The sequence below is a fragment of the Pituophis catenifer genome, unplaced genomic scaffold, assembly GCF_029215685.1.
Source record: "Pituophis catenifer annectens isolate HBS135680 unplaced genomic scaffold, rPitCat1.0.hap2 SCAF_7, whole genome shotgun sequence".
NCBI lineage: Eukaryota > Metazoa > Chordata > Lepidosauria > Squamata > Colubridae > Pituophis > Pituophis catenifer.
This window is the reverse complement of record NW_027256887.1, coordinates 63,664,344-63,687,157: the sequence shown is the minus strand read 5'-3', so window position 1 is coordinate 63,687,157 and position 22,814 is coordinate 63,664,344. Positions and strand designations below refer to the sequence as shown.

General features: G+C 38.8%; 1 protein-coding gene across 1 annotated transcript; it reads left to right on the top strand.

Annotated features, from left to right (window-relative positions):
• Positions 1-885: 885 nt before the first annotated feature.
• Positions 886-16,910, top strand: LOC139319118 (cytohesin-4-like). The gene is made up of 7 exons (XM_070946803.1): positions 886-946; positions 3,193-3,341; positions 6,444-6,555; positions 10,871-10,947; positions 12,667-12,738; positions 15,626-15,780; positions 16,838-16,910. Exons 1-7 carry the CDS (start codon positions 886-888, stop codon positions 16,908-16,910), a joined length of 699 nt encoding a protein of 232 aa, XP_070802904.1.
• Positions 16,911-22,814: the final 5,904 nt, after the last annotated feature.

Below are 22,814 nucleotides of genomic sequence, written 5' to 3'. Positions count from 1 at the left end.
AATGATTCTAAATTTGTGGCATGGAAGAGAAATCCATCCAATAGTTTAGCACTTGGCTGTGTTCCCACAAGATGGTTACTGAGCTTGTATCATAACTTGAACCAGAAGCTATCCAAATGGCTCAAGTACACAAAATAAGTAACTAAGCCACGAAACCTAACCCAGTTTTTAGTCTGTTGTGGAAATGTAGCTTCTAGATTCATAACTGAACTGGTTATACATCTTAGATCAGTGTTTCTCAACCTTGGTAGCTTGAAGATGGGTGGACTTCAACTCCCAGAATCCCGCAGCCAGTGCTGCTTCAGGGATTCTGGGAGTAGAAGTCCACCCATCTTCAAGCTTCCAAGGTTGAGAAACACTGTCTTAGATGAACACAGCTGCTTTGTATGAAGAAAATCCTAGGTCACATGTGTGAAGTCGCAATTCTAACTCGCACTTCAGTTTGTTGCAAAAAGAAAGGATTGTACTCTTCCTTTCAACCAACTCAAAATATCTATGCAATTAATAAATCATCAGATGAAAATCATTATCAGAAATAGTAGAATTGTTAATTTAATTATTAATTAGAATTTTAAGACCGCCTAACTCCTCAGTGACTCTGGGCAGTTTATATGTAACAGAGACATATAAAATAAAAGACAAAAAAATAAATGCATATAAAAGAGAAAATGTCCTCACCAGAAAAACAAAACTGGGTTCCAACAACTGACCTTTACCAAGGCTTAGGAGACTAACCATGCTTTCAGTAATGTCTGGAACATCATAAGGGTAAAGTTTCTATTTCCTATGACATTTTCTGACAGAAGATTCTGAATATATGGTTTTCTTTACAGGCAGTTTTTGTGGAGCTTCCGTTTGCCTGGAGAAGCCCAGAAGATTGACCGTATGATGGAAGCTTTTGCCAATTGGTATTGTCAATGTAACCCAGGCATTTTTCAGTCAACAGGTGAATGGATGGATGGAGATATTTATTTAGGATACTAAAATACTAGTCCTAATAGGGTGGATAGAGATGCCTGTCTGATTTCAATCTGTGCTTCAAATCAATGTGTCTATACTATTTCTGTATTAACTACTAACTTTCAAGCCCAAGATCTAGCTGCTTCAGTTAATGCATATTTTCTCACTGCCTTTCAACTCATTGAGTGGCTCAGTGGATTAAAAGATGTTGGAGAAGGTCAATACTCCAGTGGTTTAAGTCCTACTACTGTAGAATAGACTGAGCTCCCATCACTTGCCTCAGCTTCTGCAACCTACTGTGTTTCCCCAAAAATAAGACCCAGTCTTATTTTCTTTTGGGCTCTGAAATAAGCACTAGGGCTTATTTTTGGGGATGTCTTATTTTGAGTGCTGCCGCCGCAAGATGAGTGGGTGGAGCTGCCCCATGCACCCCGCACGACTTACCTCAGGGCCCCTGCAGCCAGGCCAACCATGCCCTGACAACTGCCTTGCCTCGTGGCACCGGCCCACGTCTTCTTCTGGCACTGGTGTAGCATCGGAGCAGGAGGCTGAGTGATGTGTTGGTGCTGTGGCTGCAAGGTGAGGCAGTTGTCAGGTTGTGGATGGCCTGGCTGTGGGTGCCCCGAGATAAGCCAGGTGTGTGTGTGTGTGTGTGTGTGTGTGTGTGTGTGTGTGTATCAGCACCTCATCTCATGGCTGCAGCATTGGTGCATCACTCAACCTCCTGTTCCAGTGCTGGCTGGTGCTGGAAGAAGTGGGCCATCAGCCACATTGGTTCCTGCTGCATATGGCTGCTGGTGTTGCCGCTGTGAGGCAGTTGTTGGGGTGTGGATGGCCTGGCTATGGGGGCCCTGAGGTAAGCTGGTGTGTACTTGGGGTAGCTCCACCTCCTGCTTCACGTCACCTTGTGTCAGCAGCACCATGAGTAACCAGATGGAATGGACAGACAGCCAGCTACACAGGTGCTTAAGTAGGGCTTATTTTGGGGATAGGGCTTATATTGGGTGCATGCGCAGAAAACATTCATAGTGCTTATTTTCTGAATAGGTCTTATTTTCAGGGAAACATGGTAGCAGTTCAAAAGCATGTAAATGTGAGTAGATAAATAGGTACCACTTCTGTGGGAAGACAATAGTTTTCCATGTTTTGCTGTACACTTCATGCTGTGGTGTGATGTCATGCTGGCCACATGATCCACAGAAATGTCTTTGGACAGTGCTAGCTCAATGGCTTAACAAAATGGAGATGAGCACCACTCCTAAAGTCTGCTATGATCAGCAGAGCAAAACCCTCAGGGATTCCATTACCTTACTTTCAATTCATTGTTAGGGGACTAATTAAAAGCAACAAACAAGATAAGGATAACACTGATCACATCCTGATAAGTATTAACATGGAAGAGTATGTTCTGCACCCCTACAATAAAAAGGACTTCCTGAAAATTATAAAAGCCATTAAGGAACTAAAGGCAAAAATTATTAGGTGCCAAGCTGAACAGAGAATACCTGAGATAGCACAATATCTTTGAAAAGGGTTAGAACCTACTGTTACTGTTTTACTTATTTAGGTAAAGATAGAAATGTTAAAAACTAAAGCATTAGTTAAGCATTAGAATTAAGAATTTGTTATGAATGATGAGAAATATGTTGTAAATAAAATGAAGGGGACAAGTAATAAATTGGAATAATATAAAGAGAAATAAGGGGAAATTGTGAATAATAAAGAAAGATCATCATGAAATCGCTATAAAAAGAGTATTCATATATATGTTGTATGTCTTGTATTGTTGTTTTATGTTATAATAAATAATAAATAAAGAAAAAAAAAAGAAAAATGTAGAGTTAATAGCTGACTAGTGGGTTTAGGGATTTTTCTTTCTCATTTTTCCTTTCCTCCAACCACTTGTACCATTTATGCCAAATCTTGTAATATTCTGTGTCCTCCTTTTCTTTAAGTTCTTTTATTAATCTGTCCATCTCGGCACATTCCAAGATTTTTTTAATTAACTCTTCATCTGTTGGTATTATTTTTTTTCCCCAATACCTAAGATAGCACAATATCTTTGAAAAGGGTTAGAACCTACTGTTACTGTCTTACTTATTTACATTTACTATGGCTGCCAACTCCAGAAGATTCTGGGCTGTTTTTAGCTTATATATATAAAATTTTACTTAAGCTATATCTTTCAGAAACCCACTAGTCAGCTATTAACTCTAGATTTTTCTTTGTCAGATGCCTGCTACATCCTTTCATTCTCAGTCATCATGTTGAATACCAGCCTCCACAATCCAAATGTCAAAGATAAGCCTCCATTTGAGCGGTTCATGTCCATGAACAGAGGCATCAATAATGGAGCAGATCTTCAAGAAGTGCTTCTGAAGGTAAAGTAAAAAATAAACTAAAAATGTCATCTCTTTTACTGATATGAACACATCTTTGCTAAAAGATTTCTGGTGGTTTTAATGGTTGTGTACACTTCAGAAATGCAGTTATCCCCAGCATACTCATGGAGTGATAGGAGAATTTGCTTAATTGTATCTACAAATAGCATTGTTTGCTAAGAAAAAACAAATTACTGTGAGCATATTAGACATACACTGTCATAAGTCTAAAGAAGATACACTAATTTATTGCCAAGTACCCCAAAGAGCTAGGTTGATTGGCACAGTTTGTAGACCAGGTTGGCAACTTTTAATTACATTAAATCCTAACAAATGAAGGGAGTACTAGAGATGAGACACAAAAGAAAATCATCACATATTCAAGTAAAGAATTCCATCCAGATGATCTTAGTTTTTTTAAAAAAAACTTTGTCAGATTTGGATGGAACATTAAGAAAGTACAAGGGTGTAGGCTAGATAAGGAATTTTAAAAAAAACTTGGAAAAATCAATGTCAAACCACTTCTGAATTGTTGCTGAGAAGATGACATTGGATGTGTCCATATAATCACTAGGATTTGTAGCTTGCGGTAATATTTGTATCTATTCTACGATCCCTAAACTAGATAGGGATATTCAAATTATTTTGTGGTGCATTGATAGCACAGAATGATGTATATATAATAGATATTCTGATATGTATGGTATATGCAACTATATACAATGTAGGCAACCATACATTGTAAATGTACATATTACCCATTATAATGCATACTTCTGCAGTAGTATTACAGGTAGTCTTCAACTTACAACCACAACTGAGCCCCAAATTTTTGTTGCTAAGTGAGACAGTAAATTTTGCCCCATTTCATGTGGCACCATTTCATGTGGCACCTTTCATGCCACAGTTGTTAAGTGAATCACTTAACAAGTTGCTGTTAAGTGAATCACTGTTGTTAAGTGAATCACTGCACTTGTTAAGTTAGTAGCAATAGCACTTAGACTTATATACCGCTTTACAGCGCTTTACAGCCTTCCCTAAGCGGTTTACAGCGTCAGAATATTGCCCCCAGCAATCTGGGTCCTCATTTTACCCACCTCGGAAGGATGGAAGGCTGAGTCAATCTTGAGGCTGGTGAGATTTGAACTGCCAAATTGCAGGCAGCCGGCAGTCAGCAGAAGTAGCCTGCAGTACTGCACTCTAACCACTGTGCCACCGTGATCAATTATATGAAAAACAAACAGAATCATACTTGATAGCCATAAATGAACATGACCATTTGCATCTATATATGACCTTTCGCTTTTCTATTGAATGTGAGCGAGTGTTGGAATTATACAGTCCTTTTCATTTTATTTCTTCCAGTACTCAGGCTCTTAAATAGGGTTTCATAGCATGTTTGATTTGTACTATAGAGCTACAAGTTTTTTCTGTAAAAGTTTGCAAATCTGTACAAATTCAGTATCGGCTTTCAAAAATTAACTTGAAACACTCCTATGCAACTTTGCGTAGGAATCCGAAATTACTTTGTGAGTAAAAGCGGAGCTTTCTGAGTGAGCGATTTCAGGAAGTTGCAGGAACATTACATAATATATGACATCATATCCCAGTAGCCCAGTGTTATTACTTCATTGGATGAGAAATCACTTTTAAAAACCCCGGAAACCTAGCAATAAGTTATATGCACATACGCAGAATTTATGGTTTGTAAAATGGAAATACACTTCCTGAGCATATATGAGTGTGCTTATCTTCATTTTAAAAATTTTTTTCCTGAAAACTGACTGGACAAATTCTTGCAGTTTTCTTGGCAAGATTTCAGAATTGGGTGCCATCCTATGGCTATGAGTGACTGGCCCAAAATCACCAAACTGACTTTGTGTCTTAGACAGGACTAGAACTCACAATCTCCTGATTTGTAGCCTGATACCTTAACCACCCCACCAAACTGACTCTCGAGCATAGAGTGAATTAATTTCTGTAGTGCTGAAATGCTCTTTTCTTTCACTTTTCATTCATTTGTTTCAACTTACTTATTAGGACTAAGTTGGTGGGGCTTATGTGTAATTCACAGCATATGCTTTATGATTGTGGTTTCAAATTAGATTGAGAGGAATGGCAGGAAAACATAGTTTCATTACAGGAAGTGATACACACACATACATACGTAAAGAGAGAACTGATAGAATGAAGTGGTTTAGCTAATTTCCTTCATTTTTTAAAAAAAAGAAAATTGCAGAACATATCTCTATCTCATTTTGATGGATGAAGAAGTTTGTTTAGACTCCACTGTATCAGTGGTAACACTAGATGTCCGGTGATTCAGTCAAAACTGTATGTGTACTCCTAACAACACAACTATATTACATATGTTTAGAGACTCAGGTTGGTTTGGTCGATATCTGTGATGGCGAACCTATGGCATGCATTTCAGAGGTAACACAGAGAGCCCTCTCTGTGGGCACGTGCGCCATTGCCAGCTGGTCTTCTGGTTTCTGGGGTGCACGTGCGTGCCAGCCAGCTAGTCTTCGCGGGTGCTAGAGCGCTGGGAAATGGCCAATAACAGGCCATTTTTTCAGGTCGAAAAACAGCCTAAAAATGGCCAAAAAACAGGCATTCGTGCACCAAACAGCTGGTCTTCAGGTTTCCAGTACTCCAGCATACACGAAGACCAGCTGGCCAGCGCACATGTGCATATGGGAAATGCGAAGACCAGCTGGCCGATGCGCACATGCACCCAGCCAGCTGATCTTTGGGTTTCCGGCATTCCGGGGTGTGCACATGCACACACGTTCCAGTTTTGGCACTTGGTGCCAAAATGGTTTGCCATCACTGGTCTATATGGTTAATCTTAAGAAAGAGCCAATTGCCAGTTAATAAACAGAAAGGACTGTCCATTGAAAGGACTGGTTCCAGATCCAGTCAAGGTTCAGAGCAATCAAAAGGAACAGGTGGCCTGGGAAGGGAGACGCTCTACCTGACACCTATTCAAATCAGGAGGTCTATTACTGCACCAGATAAATAAATACATTGACCTGGTACACCGAATATTAAAGCTCATCACAATTTTCCCTTGCTTTCTCTTCTTCTTTTCCCTGGCAGAATTTATTTGAGAGTATCAAAAACGAACCCTTTTCCATCCCAGAGGACGACGGAAATGATCTCACCCACACTTTCTTCAACCCTAGTCGGGAAGGCTGGCTCCTCAAGCTAGGTAACCCGCTTGTAATTTGCTAATAAGAAGAAAAAAAACAAGCCTTGCTCCTGACTTCTACTCAAATTTAAATCTTTTTGCAAGGAAAAGGGTTGTGTTCATATGGTAGCAGAGGACTGCAGCAGCAGAAATCAGCTAGCCAGCTTTCAGCTATGGGGCGAGAATGACCCCTGGTGTTTGGCTCTGGTATATATTTCTCTAGAGACTCCTGCAAATGGCACAAGGCCATAACAGAGTGGCTGATTTTTCTGCTCCTCATTTGGCCTGGGTATCTTGACTGGCATCATTTAATGGGCTGGAGGAAAGCCACCTGGAGAGCCAGTTGCTGGGGACACTTTTTCAAAGGATAAATTGAAAGCTATGTGGCTCTGTTGACAGGCGTTCCAGGCGTGCATAATAAACAGAATTTATGAACAGGAGATTTGAACCGGAATTGTCAAGAACCAATAATTTAACCAATAATTTGTACAGCAGCTCACCATTCAAAGAGAGATGATTTAATGAAATGCTCTTTTCTTTCCTTTCTCATCCATATACTTTGTTTCACTAATTCATCAACCTGCTTATTAGGATTAAGCCGGTGAGGCTTATTTCTGATTAACAGTGCACTCGTCTTCCTGGCTGCTCTTTGAAGTCCTCCTCTGTGCTCTTTAAAAGTATAAATCAAAAGCCGTAAAGAAAGGATAAAGTATTTTGGCTCCAATTGAATCAGATCCATAAGCTTCCTGGGGCAAAGTCCCAATTTTACTTAAACATCATCTCTCCCTTCTTCTTTCACCGAGAAGCCAAGCGATACTGTGAAACCTTTGCCATTCCATAGCTTTTTAAAAGGGAAATAAATGTACAGGTAGTCCTAGACCAGGGCTGTCAAAATTGTGGCCTACAGGCCAGATGCATCATGCGCTGGCCACGCCCATGCCCGGTTTAGCGAAGGGGAAAAAAGTCCCAATATGTCACATGATGACTCTGTGATGCCGTGAGTTTGACACCCCTGTCCTAGATTTACTACCATAAGTCAGAGTTTCTGTTGCTAAACAAACTGTTTGTCAAGAACTGACCTATTTCATGACCTTTTTTTGTCATGGTTAAACAAATCACTTCAGTTGTTAAATGAATCTTGCTTCCCCATTGATTATGTTTGTCAAAAGCTGTCTGTAAATGATGATTATAATGATGATCGCACGACCCTGGGATCCTGCATGGGATGCTGCAATTGTTATTAATGCCCAAATTTTGATCACATGACCATGGGGATTCTGCAATGGTTCTAAGTGAGAAGACCGGCCATTTTTTCATTGCCATTGTAACTTCAAGTGATCGCTAAAGGAGTGATTGCAGGCCAATTGCAGATCTGCTGTATCTCAAGAAAGCAATTTTGAATGTTCGACTTGTGAAACTTTTCAAGTGCTGGTTCTCTAACACAGTGTCATCTTCAATATCACTGTGGGAACTGGATGACATCTAGGGGAGAAAAAAAGGGGATTTGGGAGATAGGCTTGGAGGGCCTTTGGTGCAGGGGTGAAATCTAAAATTTGTTACTACCGGTTCTGTGGGCATGGCTTGGTGGGGGGGTGTAATGTGACTGGGTGGGCATGGCCAATTTTTTAAAAACTTTTAAAACCATTTTTTCTACAACCTCTTCGGCGAAGAGGTTGTAAAAAAATGCTTTCAAAAGGCTCTGACGATCCAAGCAGAGTTGCCTGATCGGCAGAGACTTTTTTTCTTTTAAATGCCTCTGCTGATCAAGCAACTCAGCTTGGATCGTCAGAGGCATTTAAAAGAAAAAATGGGTTCTTTTTTCTTTTAAAAGCCTTTGATGATCCCAGCTGAGCTGCGCGTTCATCAGAGGCTTTTTTTTTTTTTACTTTTAAAAGCATTTTTTCGGCCGAAGAGGTTGTAGAAAAAATGCTTTTAAAAGTAAAAAAAAAAGCATCTGATGATTGTGCGACTCAGCTGGGCATGGGGGATGGCCAGGGATTTTTGCTACCGGTTCTCCGAACCACCCGCCTCCATCGCTACCGGATCGAGCGATCCGGTCTGAACCGGGAGCATTTCACTCCTGCTTTGGTGCCATTTTATCATGTGAATCATCTCCCTGGAGGTAGTACAGGTAGTCTTTGATTTACAACAGTTCTCTTACTGATAGTTTGAAGTTACAGCTCCAAAAAAGTGACTTATGACCATTTTTCATACTTATGACCACAGCAGCATCCCCTTGGTCACATGATTTATATTTGGATGCTTGACAACTGACTCATATTTATGACGGTTGCAGAGTCCCAGAGTCATGTGATCACCTTTTGCAACCTTCTGACGAGCAAATTCAACAGGGAAACTAGATTGACTTAACAACCATGTTACTAATTTAACAACTGCAGTGATTCACTTAATAAATGGGGCAAGAAAAGTTGTGAAATGGGGCAAATGGGGCAAATTTCTCACTTAGCAATATAAATTTTGGGCTCAATTGTGGTTATAAGTTGAGGACTACCTATGTCAAATAATATTTGGCCCTTGAGATGGATATTTTTCCTCTGTTCCTGCCCTAAATCAACACCCTGGTTAAAAAAAAAAAACTAGCATAAATTAGCTGAAAAAATTATCTTTACAGCAACAAGAGCTTCAGGTTTAGATGATGGACCTAGAAACAAGTTTTATACGTTGTGCCATGAAATGTAGGCTATTATAGGGTAGAATTCTAATTTCATCTCTTTTAATCAGGAGTAGGCAAACTCCCTTTCCTGGATAGGAAGGCTCTCCGCTTGGTCCCTCATGTCCTGGTCATCTCCTGTCTGGACTATTTCCACCGACTTTATATGGGGCCACCCTTGAAAAGTATCAGAAGCTTCAGCTGGTACAAAATGTGGCTGCAAGAGCTATACTGGATGGCCCTGGAAGAGCACATGTAACACCCAATGCTCCGCAAACTACATTGGGTGCCAGTTGCTTCTAGGTCCAATTCAAAGTGTTGGTTATGACCTGTAAAGCACTACACAACGTGGGGCCAGACTATCTAAGGAACTGGCTTCATCCCATTATTTATTTATTTATTATTATTATTATTAATCATATTTCTATGCTGCCCACTCTCCGAGGACTCTGGGCAGTTTACAACAATCGACAGTATACTAAATAGCATATGCCCCCAACAATCTGGGTCCTCATTTTACCCACCTCGGAAGGATGGAAGGCTGAGTCAACCTTGAGCTGGTGAGATTTGATCTGCTGATCTGCTGAACTAGCAGTCAGCTGAAGTAGCTGCAGTACAGCACTCTAACCACTGTGCCACCTCGGCTCTTACATAGGTTGCAGATTCCATCACTTAAAGAATTCCTACTGGTGGGCTCTAAGAAGAGAACTTTCTCTGCCATTGCTCCCTGTCCTATGGAAAATCCTCCCACACCGGAGGGGAGGGAGGCTCCCACTCTCCTGGCTGTCAGGCCTGGAAGCCATCTTTTGTATTGGGCCTTCAGACCTGCCACATTTACTACTGTATGGAGATTGTATGGAGCATGAGTGATATATAGCCACAATAACATTCTTTTCTCAGAGGTTCAAGGACATCTTGCCCTGCACCTGGGAGGCTAGAACTGGGAGGCATCTTCAGTTGGGACGGTGCTTTGAATTGACCATATGATGGATTTATGAGTTCTGGGCAGGGACTTGAACTTTCCTTTGGGTGGGGAAACCCTGGAAGTTTTCAGATTCGGGTTTCCCCAGATGTGCCATTATGACATCTCTAATAAAATGTGACTTTGAGGAAACTCAAGCCTCGGAGTTTTCTTTTGTTGGGAGTGTTACTTAGAACCCTGACACTGGCCTTCTGAAACAGGGTTAAAATATGGCTCTGCAGCCTTGTTTGAGGAGCACATAGTTGTGGCATGTATTCAGTGGTGAAATCTAAATTTTTTTACTACCGGTTCTGTGGGTGTGGCTTGGTGGGGGGGAGGTAATGTGACTGATTGGGCGTGTCCAACTTTTTTTTTTTTACTTTTAAAAGCATTTTTTCTACAACCTTAAGAGGTTGCAGAAAAAAATGCTTTTAAAAGTCTCTGACGATCAGGCAACTCAGATGCTTTTAAAGGCATTTTTTTTCCTACAACCTCTTTGGTTGTAGGAAAGAGGTTGTAGAAAAAATGTTTTTAAAAGCCTCTGATGATCCCAGCTGAGCCCTGCGATCATCATTGTTTGTTCGTTAATTCATATTGAGATAGATAGTACCTCACATTTTTATGGATGTGTGATAAGAAGTTTTACCACTATATATCTAAAAAAAAAACCCTAATTAGCTCATTTCATTCTCTTTTTGTTCCAGGAGGCAGAGTGAAGACCTGGAAACGCCGCTGGTTCATTCTGACAGATAATTGCCTCTACTATTTTGAATACACCACGGTAAGAGCATCCTCCGAGATGATCTTCGATGTATAAGATTTCTTGGCTAGAAACTAGAGCTTAGGTGAATCAAGTTCCACATTGACTGCTCTGTTGAGCCATAGCTGTATTCAGGAAGAGTAAGGAGGAAAGTCTGACTTTATCTTGCTGATATATCCCAGCAGAAGTCTTCCAGCTTTATGGTCTTTCACATTACCACACCAGTGGTGGAATTCAATTTTTTTTACTACCTACCGGTTCTGTGGGTGTGGTGTGGTTTGGTGGGCGTGGCTTGGTGGGCATGGCAGGGGAAGGATACTGCAAACTCTCCATTCCCACCCCACTCCAGGGGAAGGATACTACAAAATCCCCATTCCCTCTCCACTCCTGGGGCCAGCAAGAGATAGTATTTGCTGGTTCTCCAAACTACTCAAAATTTCCACTACCAGTTCTCCAGAACCTGCTGAATAGCACCCCTGTACCACACCTCATGTTTGTTTATGCCTGGTTCACAACTTCTGGTTGTAGAGGTAAGCAATCAACATGAGAAAAAAATTGATGAAAGGATGCTGAATCCTTCATGACACTGAGATGATGGTTTCAGTTCATGGTGAGGTGAATGGATATCTGTGTTCTGACCCAGCTCTTCAAACATGACACACCCTCTGAATTTAACTCAAAGATTCCTTTATTAGGAGCGCCAGCAGCCCTGGCAAAAAGTTTCTCTCTCACCGCAGGTGAACAAGTCCGTCCAGCCGGAAGATGAATAGTTGTCTGCCACATCTATTCATCTCCACCCCCTGCCTTTTATCTCCAGAGCTAGGGTGGGGCTTCGCTAGCAGTGTTGGCTCTTCTGTCCCAAGGCCCATAGATTTACCTTGCTCTCCTCTTTTCTGCCTTCTGTGCATCCGCGCGTCAGGCACTGGACCCAACTGATCCTCCTCTTCCTCATCAGCCACCTCCAGACCTGGGGGCTGTTGACTCTCCATCTGAGGGCTGACGGATGGCCCAGGCTCCACCCCCCCCTCTCTCTTTCTGCCAGCTCCATTCCCTCTTCCTCCTCAGAGCTCTCAGGTTGCCTGATGATGACCTGACTCCCATGCCTCCTCCTCCTCCTTTGATTCAGCTGCTGGAGGGGCCGGTGTCCAACAGGCCACAACAATCTGATTGCATTTGCAGAAGGCTCTGTAGCTCTTCAAAATTATATGGGGGAATGTGTATCACCTGCCAATCACATTCTCATTTACTTTGTCTTTCTGGAATAAATTCTTCCCCTGATTCCTTTCTAAAGCAGAAGTTGTATGACTTGGTTTGTCATTCCTTGGTATACACACACACACACACACACACGTGTGTGTGTGTGTGTGTGTAGCATGTGTATATGTGTGTTATGTATGTGTATGACTAGATATACACCTTCTTTTGAAAGCAGGCAATAGAATTTCATTCTTAATGTGTGCTAGTGTGCCCACAGTACAAAATGGCAATAAAGATTAGTCTTAATCTTAATTCCAAACTCTTAAAAAATCATTTATTCTGCTTCCCATTCCAGCTATAGGACTTTTTGTAAGATGACAATTCTTTTTTTTTTTTTTTTTTGCTAAACTGGAATCCCATGCAAGAAAAAGGAATTAAGTCTTCTACCAGACATGTTGAAATGGAGACTTAAGATTTACATTAATTTCACTGATATTATGTGTACACTGGGACAATTCACTTATGATTTCTGCTGTTTACTAGGACAAAGAGCCTCTAGGGATTATCCCACTGGAAAACCTATCAGTCCGACCAGTAGATGATCCCAAGAAACCAGTAAGTCATTGCCGTTGGGTTTGTAAAACATGCTAGATTGGGCTAAAATAAGTTAATTTCTGCTTCAGTGTATTGCAGGAACAATTTTATTAGATGCAGCCATAGCACCTATTATATTTTTATTGTAATTTTGTGTTTTAACTGCTGTTAATTTTTTATTATGTTTTTATCACAAAAATAAAAATATAATCAGTATAATACAAATATATAAATAGTATGTGAAAACAAGATCATTATGTTAAATATATGTTTTATTTGTTTGGGCATAGCATGATATGGAAATTCAACAAATATGTTTTATTATTTCATATTTACAATTTAGTGTGTTATATGAACCATTTAATTATCTGAATTGTAAAAATTTACTTGCTTCCTTTTTTGGGTTATGCCCCCTCCCCCACATAACTTCTTCTTTAGAAGTTAGTCATGACCATGAAATCTATGGAATCCAGTCCCTAAATTCCCTTTGTTCCTGTGTTGTACATTGTTGATTTAGGATTCCAATATATCATAGATCAGAAATAATATGTTGCACAGCAAAGCATTTCAATCCAGGCTTCATGCTATTTCTCTATTCAAGCCTCCTCAGTCTGGAGGCAAGATTGCCTCTCAAGACATCTCTTTGGGATTGGATTAATACAATAGATGGGACTCATCTGCAAAGTCCTGCATAGTTGGTCATATTGGAAATTCCAGGGGTTATAATTTCAGAATGGAGGTTAACAAAACTTGAAACTGAAGTGGCCATGAATTTCTTAAAGATATCTTTCTCCCATAAGGCCTTTTCTTCTGTAATTTCTTTGCTCGAAACCCCACTAAATATGCAGCTGCCAATATGCAGCTGCCAAAAAAATCAATGTGGTCCTAGACTACATCAACAGAGGGAGAGCTTCAAGATCACGAGAAATGATAGTACTGCTCTGTACTGCACTAGTGAGGCCACACTAGGAATATTGCATCCAGTTCTGATTGCCATAATAGAAAAAAAGTCCCTAGACAGAGCAACAAAATGATAAGGAGTTTGGAGGCTAAACTGTACAGTGATCAAAGGAAGTAGATATATCTAGCCTAATGAGGAAAAGGATTAGGGATGACATGATAGAGATCTTTCAGTACTTTAGGGGCAGTCACAAAGAAGAAGTGATTAGTCTTATTCTCCAAATTACCTGAGGGCAGGGCAAAAAGCAATGGGTGGAAGCTGGTTAAAGAGAAATCCAACCTGGAACGGAGCTTCTAAGAGAATGTTTTGTGAAATCTACATTAAAATTGTCTTTCAAAAGATGAGTTGAAGCCCTTTGTTTTAATGTTTGGACTCCTCAAGGACCTAAGATATACAGACTTCACAGAGGTCAGGATGATCTCATCAGAAAACTCCACTGGAGAAAAACTGGTTACCAGTTCAGAAGCCAGTTTCCTACCTTGTCTCCTAGTGTATTTATCAGAATGGAAGGGAGAGGAAATTTTGTCAATTATTCATAATGCCATATGCCATGCTGGAAAATTATTAAAGGAGTAGACCAAGTTAAAACAGCTAAACTGCCTTACAAAGCTGATATCAGATCCTTTAACTTCTTGCATATAATTTGGATGGATAATCCTAATGAGACCAAATGGCTGATTCTTGCCAAGGACCAGTTAAGTATGATCAAAAACAAATTCCTGGCCAGTGTTTTCCTTTCATTAAATAGCTGACACTATGCCAAGCTTACACAGGCTTACTCACTGGGAGTTGCTTCAAAAAAAAAATCAGCATAAGATTGGTGGTATAACATGGACCTATTCCCAGTTCACAAGCATTCTGAAGATCTGGGATTCAAGTGAAATCTCAACTATGGCCTTTTCCACAAAATCAGTTTTTCTGTATCCCAAATCTTCAAAATCTAATTAAAAATGGACTTAACATAGGATCCGGGCTGTTCAGATGTATTCAGATAAGTATCCAATGAATACAAGCTTATTTATATGTTGATGCCTCGTCCTTCTATCCCTTCACTCTTTGATTTGATTACTTCCTTATTTTCAACAAATCAAAAACCAAGGTTAGAAAACAGGAACTAATGTCTACTCATGGACTACAAAATACGCATGTACCATAGTTTGCCGGTCCAGCAGTAATCAATTGATCTATTTAAGATGCTTATTTTCTGCTTTTCCTTGTACGGTCTCAGGTGGCTAATACAAGAATGGTAAAATGCAATTAAAACTGGGGCATGCTGAAATCCATCAAATGACTAATGGAAGAGAAGGAAAGCGCAGGAGGAAAACAGAGAGGGGAAAGTGCTTGAGCAGAGGACTCCTTCATGTAATATCTTCCATGATTTAGCATTTTATTGGAACTGAATGTAATTAGCTCCCAATATCCTCTTATGATGTACATTTTAAAATAAATGTTGGTATTTTATGGATGGGGGTGGTCTAGGAACTATGCTGCATCATTTGGAGAAATGCAAAATTCTCATTTTGTAAGATAATAATTGCAATAACTAACTGCATTCCATTCTGCATATTAGTCCATAAGTGGCGGACTAGGTGAAACCAGTTGGAATACATAAATCCACATGTAAATGAAACAAGTGTGCAAAATAGCATCCTCTTCCAGATGTATTGAATTAGCAGCCCTATCATCCCCAGCTATCCAGGTCAAGGTAAATGAAAGTCCTTTAGGATCTTTGTCCTGGGTCATAGAGAGATCCAGGACCAAAGCACAAAAGAGATGTGCACATCCATATCAAATATTGGAGAGAGTAGTATTGTTGATTCTAACTATTTTCCACCTAGAGGTCCAGGATGGTTCTCACCTACAGCACACAAAAGAGATGTATCCATATCAGATATTGGAGAGAGTAGCATTGTTGATTCTCACTGCTTTCTACCTTTTTCCTCTCAGAATTGCTTTGAGCTCTTCAATGCAAACTGCAAAGGGCAGAAGATCAAAGCTTGCAAGACTGATGGGGATGGAAGGGTGGTTGAAGGCAAGCACCAATCCTATAAGATCTCTGCAACCTCCCAGGAGGACCGTGACCTGTGGATTGAAGCCATACAGTAAGGAGGAAAGGCTGTCATTCTTTGGTGGGATAACAATGATGTGGAAAAGAAGGCCCCAGAAGGAGAGAGTTCAGTAATAAGGAATATCACAATATTTTAGTATGGGCTTAACAGAGGCACCTATCATCATTTCATGAAACGGCTCTTCTGTGAGATATTGTATTTGAAATTTTGCATTATTCTCTCTGGTGTTTTTGACTTCCTATGCAATCATCAAGTAAGAAACATGCATGCATTAATCACCTGACCACATTTACTTTTGAGGTCTCCTCCCCACAAATTATGACACAAGAGGGATACTTTTGGTGATGAAATTTGCCAAGGAGTGAGAAGAGATAGGGTCACTTCATCCTATAAATCAAAGAAAAGAGAGTTCTGACAAACATTTCAAAAATTGATAAAAAATATCCACTTAACTACCAAAAACTGGGAGGGAATAATGTTTTGTATTCCTTTCAGCAGTACTCTCTTTCTTATTTCCTACTTTCATTGCCATGATCATTTTAAGCATAAGAAGAACTCTCTAAACCAGGGGTGAAATGCTACCAGTTCATACTGATTTGGGAGAACCGGTAGCAGCGGTGGTGGGTGGTTCAGTGAACTGGTAGCGGTGGTAACGCGAGGCTCCGTCCACCCACCCGGACATCATTACTTCCTGGTTTTAACCAGGAAGTAAACTGTTTTTGACCCTCTGCACATGCGCAGAGGGTCTAAAATTGCATGTGATACTCATGCACACTTCTGAACCAGTAGGCAAGGTAAGTAGATTTCACCCCTGTTCTAACCCAGTATCCAACTTTTTAGGGTAACCACCAAGGTTCCCTAGAAAGAATATGAAGGCCATTGTCAAGCCCTCCTGCCTGTATAATTTCAATGACACATGACCTCTAAACATGGAAGATGTTGGAAGTACATAGAAGCATGGAAATACATAGCTATCACATTGCTTTTCCCAGCTTCAGGCTTAAAGATTTCACTGTGTTCTGTGAAGGAGGCAATCAGTGCTTTGCTAACAGCCAAATCTTAATATTCTTTCTATTTTTCTTTATTTTAGAACCAGCATCACTAGAGATCCCTTCTATGACTTGGTTGCTGCTCGTAAGAAAAAAGTTACCAGCAAAAAATGAACCTTCTGGCTTGTACCACCTTGTTTGGTGGATGATTAACACCAAGAAAATATTTATTTGAAGTCTGTAATGGCAAAATTCCTCAACCATCTCTGAGACAGACAAGAGAATGAAAGGATGATCAGTGGCCTGCTTCCATTTTCTAGAGTCAGCGTATGCAGAATCAGAAACTGGTACAGGAATTCTTTCTGCACAGAAAACAAGCACGGATTTCTGAGTAAATGGAGCAGGATATAGTTGTGTGCATGTGCCTAGGTATGGATGATGGAAACCAGGGAATGGTTTCAACAATATTTTAATACCTGTAAGACTAGATTTTTCTACATTGACACCTGCCTACTCTGACTCACTGTCTTGAAGTTTCTTGAATAATGATGCTATCTGAGATAAATTTACTTGGAATAATAGGATGAAGGACAAAGTGAACTATTAGACTCAAGAGATGCTGTGAAACCTGGCCAGAATAAACACACATTACTGTGTGGCTGAGCTTGGCAAATGGCTGGTTTGGAGCTGGGAATTATTGCCAAGTTGGTGGTAATCCTGAATGTTAGGGTTTTTTTTAGGACAGAATCTTCCAGCCAAAGTCAGGCTCTAAACAATAATCAATGCAATGAGTTGTTAGTTCCTATGTTCTTTGAGTTGGCTGGTCCATCAGTGTTGGAACAGTTGAAAAGTGTGTTTACAGATGGATAATTGTTTACTTCTCTTTTCTTCTGAAACATTCATTAGCCTAGAGGATCAAAAGCTAGTTTTGTTTTTGTTTTTTTGCTTTGGAAGACTTACATTCAAATTCCATCTTGACCATAGTGATCGTGGGAAAATTGTTTCCTTCTCGTCTGAATTTTTCATCTATACAATGAGTTCTGTAAAATAATAACATTTGTTTAACGTGGTTATGAAGAACTGGATTGTTGTAAGAATGATGCCTGCATGCTAATGAGTAGTACGATATTTTTGTTTAAGGAGATGTAAAGAGTTGCTTGTTATTAAAATACACTCCCATATGCACACTTAGCCAGAATTCGGGTGTGTTGTTTTCCACACTGATACAAACAGATGGAGAAATAACTGTTTTTCTTTTCAAATGAAAAAAATGAAAAACATCTTGAGGTCTTTTACACTTGTGGTTTTGTTTTTATTTTATCAACATAAAACAGAAGCAGGAGGTATGTTATGTGTCTCTATTGCTTTTCTTTTTTCTTATGAATCCCACTATACAATTTGGAAAAATACCAAAGATTTGTTAGATATGAAAAGTCTTAAATTCACCAAATGGCAACCCTATTCAAAGAAAGAAAATTCAGTCAAAGTAAGAAAGTCTAGCTTGGATGGCCCAACAAATAGCTTGATATAAAATAGCTTATAATATTAACATTGACAGGTTTGGAAGCTGATGGCATTCAAAGATATAGAAGATGTACTCTTATTCAGAATAAGGAATATACATGGCAAAAAAAAAATACAAGTCAATTTTGAGTCTTATCCGGCACTCCTAAAGTATATCATCTGAACTAATTCACTGGAAAGATCCAATCTGACTTTAATCCATGATTTTAAGTGGATTCTGAGAGAAGAGAGCTCTTCTTGCATAGAGATTGTATAGTATGTATAGTTCTAGTACATGGAAGAAACATGTGCTCATTTGTTTTAATTGTTACAGAATAAAATGAGATTTGCAGGAAAGCTATACATGTAATGGATGAATTAAATAAGATCACTATCAAAATAATTCATATAGGGGGATTGAATTAATATCCTTTAAATTTGATTTCTTTATTTAGAAAAGTGCCTACAATTCTGTCATTTTAGGAATAGAATAATTCCTAAATTATTCAGAGTAAGTGGTTACTCTGGTGGGAAACATCCATAATTCTCAGATTAGATTGAGAGATATTTTGCAAAAAGGAGAGTGTTCTGAGGAACCCAAAAGTGCTTTTTCAAAAGACAATTGGACTTTCTTTTTCCTTGAAGATGTTTTGGTTCTCATGCAAGAAGTTTCTTCAGAACTGAAGAAGCTTCTTGGATGAGAAGCGAAGTATCTTCAAGGAAAAACAAAGCCCAGTTGCCTTTTGAAAAAACACTTTTGAGACAACCATGACCTGGATGACTGAGAAACTATGTCCATAGACATAGCACTTTGAAGAATGGTGATGCCCTCCCTGAATGTAGTAGAGCTGATTTGTGGGGATTAAGGTAAAAGTATAAGACATGAACCCATCATGGGTTAGTTCATGCATAGCTGAAAGGACCAGACAGCAATGAGGGGACAAACAATGAATGCCAACTGCTGGCCTGTGAGTGAAATGTTTATCTGAATTTGAATATTTTGGAGAATGAATATGTAAAGCATTGTATGATTCAGAAACATTGGATATAGTGTAATACTGGAACAATGGGAGAATATGTGGATGAAAGGCCTAAAATTTACACTAAATTACAATTTAAAAGAAAAAAATTATAAGATGATGTATCTTTGGTATTTAACACCAGATAAATTGTCAATAATGTATAAAGGTATTTCAAATGAATGGAAATGTAAAGATAAAGAAGTGGACTGTTATCCTTTATGGTGGGTATGTAATAAAGCAAAGAAATATTGGAGTAGGATTCACATCTTAATACAGAAGATTCTCAAAGTGAATATAAAGATAAAACCAGAAACTTTTATTCTGGGCTTAATGGAAAAAGACTTGGGGAAAAAAATGGAACTTTGATGTTATATACGTTGATGGCAGCAATATTACTTTATGCACAAAAATGGAAGGACACTTTGATGCCTACAATGGAAGAATGGTTGCAAAAGCTGATGGACTTGGCAGAGACAGCCAAATTGACTGCTTTGATTAAAGAAAAAAATACAATTACTTTTGTTTCTACTTGGAAACCACTTATCAACTTTGTGCTTGAGGTGGGAAAAAATGAAACTTTGATTTTGGGTTTTACCAATTAATAGGTTTATTGTTATAGAAATGACTTGTTTATAATATTATTATGTAAAAGTTGAAGCTTGACATTACTATCTTATTTTACTGCACCAAAGGGAATTGGAAGTCAATGCTTTCTTTCTTTTTTCCCCTTGCCCTACAGTTTTCCCTTCCATTTTCCCTCCCCTATTTTCCTACTATTTTCTTTTTTATTTTTGTATTATATATTATAAACTAATAAAAATGGAAAAGCATAAACATTTTTTAAAAAATAATATTTTATACCTACCTAGTTTACAAACCTTTCACAATTTGTTTTTTAAGCTCAGGGATGTGAGGAATGCTAGCATGTCTAGTGTGATCCTTTGGCTCACACTCAGAAATTAGTGTGATCCTAATTTCTCATGTTAAAATTGGAGATACATGAACTGATTTCCCCAGATTATTGGGAATATGTATAATAGAAAGACTGTGACTTTAACAAGCAACTCCAAACAAATTATAGATAACATTGAATATAATCAAGGTTTGATGCTGGTAGCAATTCCACAGCTATGCAGGAAGAAGTGTATAAAGTGTACTTTTTTGGAATAATATCAGTAGTAGTAGCACTGAGCTATTATAATTCTGAAATACAGTCTGAAAATGTGTGAATACCAGAGTAGAAATAAAGATTTATTGATGCCAATCTATGCAGAATCACTTTCTGTTCTAGCACCCTCTGTTTTAGCTAATATATAATCTATTCTAGTTTCTATTGTTATATTTACTTGTTACTTGAATTATTTATGCATTATTATTCTTATGAATTAATTAGATTACTTTGTCTTTTTAATTGCAGTAATTACCTTGTCCTGTAAGTACTATACTATACTGTACTATAAATTAGTATTTAAACAAACATTTAGTGCAAAATTCAGGCTGTGGTGACCTCTGCATTTCTTTGCTGTTCTTTAAGCTGGGCAAGACGGAACAATCGAAAAGAGGAATTGTGGGTGCTATGCTATTTGCATAATGTATAGATGGTAGCTAAATTTAGAAGGTGGATTACTTATGTGCATGGTGATTGTAATAATGAATTACAGCTAGGAAATGAGCAACTCCTTTTTTCTTGAGTATGAAAGAGCAGTGACTATTCCACGTCTTGCTTTTCCTTTCTATAGATAATCTTGCCTCTTTTATCTCCAGTTGTGGTTCTTCTTTCTCTCTTTTCTTCCTGAAGAGGGCTCTGTGCACAAGGAAATTCAGACACCAAGTTCTTTTTTCTTCTTTGGCACTGCAACAGGGCAGGTGAATTAATTCCAGCAGGCACAGCGAATAGATATTAGAGTCAAATCACGTGCAAGCACAGGAGATGAATGTGAAGGTTTTCCTTGAATGAGGCACCTGTGTTGTTCTTCCTTTTTGCTAATGGTGACAATCCTCAAGGAGTTTGCTTATTTATTTATTTATTTAGTTGACTAGCATGTATCATACATCTCCCTGTGGAATGAGGATGAAGAAATATCTATGGGGGGAAAAGGCAACTTTGAACAGAAAATGGAAATAAATTACCAAATATTCTGAAAAGATTATATATGCCAGGAGCTTTCTAACCAATTTAGCTCACAACAGAAACTCCAAGAAAGGCTTGGCCTGTACCACCTGTTCAAATACTTGAGGATGTGCAAAGAGAATAAATGTTCAGGTAGTACAAAATAATTCCAGCTGGATTTCTTCCCAGATCTCCTAGATAGGCTACTTTGGAGCTTCTTCCAGATGAGATGAAATCTATTTCTAGTCATTCCCTCCACAATGTTTCCTCAGTAAAATGAATAAATCCCTTCAACATGACAATATATTATTTTTAAGCCTTTAAGAACATCATGTCAGGCAAAAATTCAGTCATGTGAAGTTCTTGGTGTATTTTGAATTTGCTTGTTTGCTTGCAGACACATTTCATTACCCAACTAGGTAACAACATTAATGTAACTGAATATGAGGTGTGCTGCAATGCACTATATATAAGCAGGCAGTAAACTTACACACGCATTGATGATGTTACTAGTCCAGGAGTAAAACATTTGCAAGCAAACAATCAAGCTCAGAGAGCACCAAGAACCTCACATTTCAGCCTTGAGTCATTTCAATTCAATTTCTCAATTTTCTGTCTCCACAAAATATTTCACCTGCAGTTCAGCCAGCTCTTGATATTTTGTTTTCAGGAAACTAGGAACAAAATAAGCCCTCTTCCCTTCAAATCAATGTGCAGGATTGCATATAATTTTAGTACCCAAGTGGAAAATCCTACCAGTGTTTTATCATAACAAATTAAATGTGTGTTATCACAGCACACACCCCTCCCAACTTGGCCCTACCCAATAATATGGTTGACCTGGGCCTCTTTGTATAAATTTACAAAATATGCTTGAGCTATACTTTCTCTTTGAAAATGGCTAACTTGGTAATGTGGCATTTACAGAAGTCATAATGCCCACAACTCTACCTGGATCTCCAAAATTAAATATTTTAAAAAGGAATCAAATGATCCAAATCTGAAGGATTACTGCCACAATGGGCAAAGTTTTTGTTATCACATGAAAGTTTATGAGATTTTTACCCGTATTTAAAATTTAGAACCAGTTTGTGCTCATCACCTTGAGGGAAATAGCAGTGCCTGTGTCCTGAAAAGTTTGCTATTGCCTGAGAAGTGACCAGCTTTGTCTTTAATTTGGTTAAGGATCTTGAACATAGTACAAACTAGGTAGCTTCTTTTTAAAATTTATTTTTATGAATGGGTAAGAGTTACTGCTGCTGAAGAAGGAAAGAAAGAAAGGTCACTTTAAAAGGTAGAGAATTTCCCCTCACAGACATTGCTTATATTTTCTCCTGTACTGAATATAAAATTGATATAATTTCATATTTCCTACTACCTTAAAGGTTCAGAAAGGGTCATTTATACCTGCAGAAAATCCCTACACGTTGTTAGGGATTCACC

Coding starts and splice junctions, on each gene's coding strand:
- LOC139319118 (XM_070946803.1), top strand. CDS start 886: ATGATGGAAGCTTTTGCCAATTGGTATTGTCAATGTAACCCAGGCATT. Junction 947..3,192: donor AGGCATTTTTCAGTCAACAG/GTGAATGGATGG, acceptor TTTCTTTGTCAG/ATGCCTGCTACATCCTTTCA. Junction 12,739..15,625: donor TAGATGATCCCAAGAAACCA/GTAAGTCATTGC, acceptor TTTTCCTCTCAG/AATTGCTTTGAGCTCTTCAA.